Source organism: Arachis stenosperma, chromosome 6 (genome assembly GCF_014773155.1).
Source record: "Arachis stenosperma cultivar V10309 chromosome 6, arast.V10309.gnm1.PFL2, whole genome shotgun sequence".
NCBI lineage: Eukaryota > Viridiplantae > Streptophyta > Magnoliopsida > Fabales > Fabaceae > Arachis > Arachis stenosperma.
Window position 1 is genome coordinate 123,899,607 of NC_080382.1, and position 3,714 is coordinate 123,903,320.

Genomic DNA, 3,714 nt, shown 5'->3' on the forward strand with positions numbered 1-3,714 from the left:
AAGGGACTATGGCATTTCAGGTGAGCCCAAAAAATATTCTTGAAGGGTTGAGAATTTTGTGCCATAGATGAACTGATCACTTACTTGTGGAATCAAATTCCTTAACCGTTTTAGTTATAATCAAGCGTCTAAATGAAGTTGGGAAGAATCCTGCGAAGTATCATAAAGTTGCTTAAGTTGGTCAGTGAAGCTGGAATTCGTAAAAGGAGGACAAAAAAGGAGGTAAGTAAAGTATGTAATTTCCGATTGGATTGATGTTTGCAAAGAAACGTTCATATCAAAGTACTTTTGTATAATTAATTTTGATTATAGTTGGATTGGTATCAACTTAATTTGTGTTAGAATAATTTTTGCCAAACTTGATGCATTGTGGTAACTATGAACTTCTATGACTTTAGATTGAGACTGTAAGACACCCATTTTAGCTTTTAAGTTGTCATTGCAGCTTTGTGAAAACGGCTGTTTGAAATAACAATTTTAGTTAAGCGATGATGATGAAAAATACCTTAACATTTATTTTGGGCAACATAAGATATCAAATGTGCATTTGATGGATGAAATAAAATGCCTATCCAAATAAGTGTTAAGGGTCTTTTTGATTTGTGTTTTTATTTTCTGTTTTTATTTTCAATATTTTTTATTTTTCAGATTTTGTAAGGTAAAAAGGAGACAATGAAAACAATAAAATCCTGTTTTTCAGTTTCACCTCCTGATTTCTCTTTTTTCTTCATAAAATTCTGAAAACAGAAAACACTGAAAATTAAAACAGAAAATAGAAACACAAATCAAACACACCCTAAATTTTCCAGTGTTTTTAAAGAATCCGCAGACGTATCGAGAGCCAAAAGCTATGCTTTATTGAGGGGATTTTGTTTTTTCCTTTAATTTCCTACTCTTGCAAGAAAATCCTCTTGCTAAATTTCCGCTACACAATAGCGCCGATGATGTCACTTGATCCATGTTGATAAGTCTTTGTTGTTCTTTCTTTAACAGATGTCCTAACCAAACCCCTCCCAAAACATAGTCTAGCCAATATTCCAACATCAGGATTTATAACATGACCGCACGATTTAATTTAGTTAACACCATGTCAACCAATAAGATAGTATGACACTACATAAGTTGGCTAGACCAGAATCTAGACGCAAGATTGTTGCACAAATTTATAAAACAAACAAGTAACCGCAACAGGCAACAAGAAAGATAAAACAACCGATTCTAAAATGCTGATCCTGGCAAAGTTGGCAGTGTCTCAAAGAAACACACCTTAGGCAGTTAGCTAACTTAGACATCAGGCTCATCCAGCTCGTCTTGTGTTTTCTTCCTGTACTTGCGGTTCAACCTTTGAGAGCTCTTCTTAACATCTTCAATGGCTTCTCCTGGCATATCCTCCTCCATTGCACAAACATCAGTATCCTCATTCTCACCAGCTGCTATACTAACACTGAAAGCTCTTTTATTCTCCTTCCCAACATCCTCTTTTTGCTTTGAAACATTCTTATGCTCTACCATTGAAACATCACCGGATTTCTTCCTTGATATGAATGTAACCGATGGAAGATCATCCTCGGCATCCTCTCCCTGTGATCCGGTTCCAGCAGCAGCATTTGACGCCTTTAACTGCGAAAGGAAACTCATATACGCTGCCTTATTCGATTTATCATCAATGTCATCGTTGGAATCATCGAAAGTATATCGCGTGTATCTCGACGGATTTCGAATGTAATCTGGAACAGCTGAAGCAAATTCTTGTGCCTTTGATGGCTGCTCGAAAACTGCTTCTTCTTCAATCAAAGAAGTCTTCATTCGAACATCCCTCGTTCCTTCATATTCTTCGTCCTCACCATATCTAACATCGCAATCAGGATCAAACCGAACACGTTTCTGGGACTTCTGTTCTGGAGGCTTATCCTTACTCTTCAAAATGGGCTTGAGATTAATACTATCGACACCACCGTCGCCACCGCCGGTGTCAGCCCCTGGTGCTGATTTATCAGAGACGTGCAAAGCATCAATTTTTTTAGCTGCTTCATCATCCTGCTTCAGCCTCATTTTTGCAGCCAAGTGGTTGGCACGTGGGTCCCTCACGTGTTCTCCGAACCTAGATGGAAGAGCGTAGCAAGAATCAATCTCAACACCATCATCAGCTATATCCTTCATATAAACTCGATCCCCCTGGTTCTCTTTCCCAATTGCTTGTTTATCATATTTATCTTCCTCTTCCTGCACAAACCAATTGATTCAAGATTTTCAATCAGAAATATTATCTAAATTAAATATCTTAAATATTTAACCAGCAAAAATGGCACAAACCCTAGTTGATTCAAATGCAGCTATATTTTCAGCATCCAAATTTCAATTCGTGTAGGTTCCAATTGTAATTTCAAATATTCAGTGAAAATTGATCAAAATATAAAACAAGAGATAAGGGATTAGTAGTACCTCGTGATCAAGGGTGCAATCGAGGCCAATACCAGACCTAATTTGCCACTGTTCATCGTCGTAATCGTCGGGTTTGAGCTGAGTACGACGAAACCCCGCGTCACCATCTTCGTTATCGTCGTCTTCGTCGTTGAGATCATCGAGGTCATTCTCTAGCTGAACCCGGAAGCTGGAAGAAAAAGAGGAGGAGGTTGAGGCGGCGGACCATGCGGAGGGTTTAGGGTCGGGTTTAGGTTCGGATTGGTTGGATGGTGTGGAGTTGATTTCGTCGTCGGCGAGGGACCAGAGAGAGGAGAGAGAAGAAGGGGAGGTTGAAGAAAGAGGAAGAGAACCGAAGGCTTTGTCGACGCGGACTCTGAAACTGTCTTCCATTGCTATCGATGCCTAAGCTAATGCTTCGTTCAGGTTTAGTTTCGTTGGTGATGTGGCTTGTGTTGTGAATTTGCGGCGAAAGGGATTTGTATCGGGTAAGGCCCAATGTTAGTTAGTCTAATTGATTGATTGATTGAATTAGGAAGGAACTAAATATATATAGAGCATTGTTTATAAAAGATAAAAATAAAAATAAAATAAGATAAAAAGATAATATAAAGATAAGATAAGATAAGACTAAAATTATACTTGAATTTATATATTTTATTGAGTTGAATTTGTGAACGATGAGACTTCTCTATTATTGTTATAGACTAAAGTGAAAGAATGATTTAATAAACTTTTTAGTTTATGTAGAGAGGACTATGTAATATGTGGTGTAAAGAAAGTAAAGAAGGGAGAAGAAGGAATAAAATTCACTGAAAAGGAGATATTTCTTATACCAAAAACAAAGATCAGATGTTGGAAGATAAAGAAGAAGCATAGAGAGAAGATCCACACAAAAATTTTTTTTAGTGAAATTGTGAAAGGAGAGAAGAAGCCAGTCATAGCAAATGAAGATGATAGTTTTTCATCACCATCATTGGAAGAGGATAATAAAAAGATGGAAGGTGGAGAAAAAGAAAACATTAGAGGTAAGAAAGAAGGGAAAAAACAAAAACAAAAAATAAGAGTAGAAAAAATTAATGACATTTTTAACTTTGTGATCAATGAGACTGCAATAAAAAATCTGAGACATCCTTGGTGGGATATCCTCATTGTCAAGCTAATAGAGAGAAAGATTTCATTAGCAGCACTAACTAGGAAGTTGGAGGCGGGAAAAGCAAGGAAGTATTGAGGCGATTAACCTAGTTCTCTCAAGAAGATTTAGACTTTGTTGTAATGAAAAGTTCTTGGAAG

At 37.1% G+C, this 3,714-nt stretch overlaps 1 protein-coding gene across 1 annotated transcript; it reads right to left on the reverse strand.

Moving 5' to 3' along the window:
- Window positions 1-1,049: 1,049 nt before the first annotated feature.
- LOC130936049 (uncharacterized) lies at window positions 1,050-2,917 on the reverse strand. Its single transcript, XM_057866022.1, has 2 exons — window positions 2,443-2,917; window positions 1,050-2,223 (listed from the first exon to the last, which is right to left on the reverse strand). The coding sequence occupies exons 1-2, from the start codon at window positions 2,812-2,814 to the stop codon at window positions 1,285-1,287; spliced, it is 1,311 nt and encodes a 436-aa protein (XP_057722005.1). The 5' UTR covers window positions 2,815-2,917; the 3' UTR covers window positions 1,050-1,284.
- Window positions 2,918-3,714: the final 797 nt, after the last annotated feature.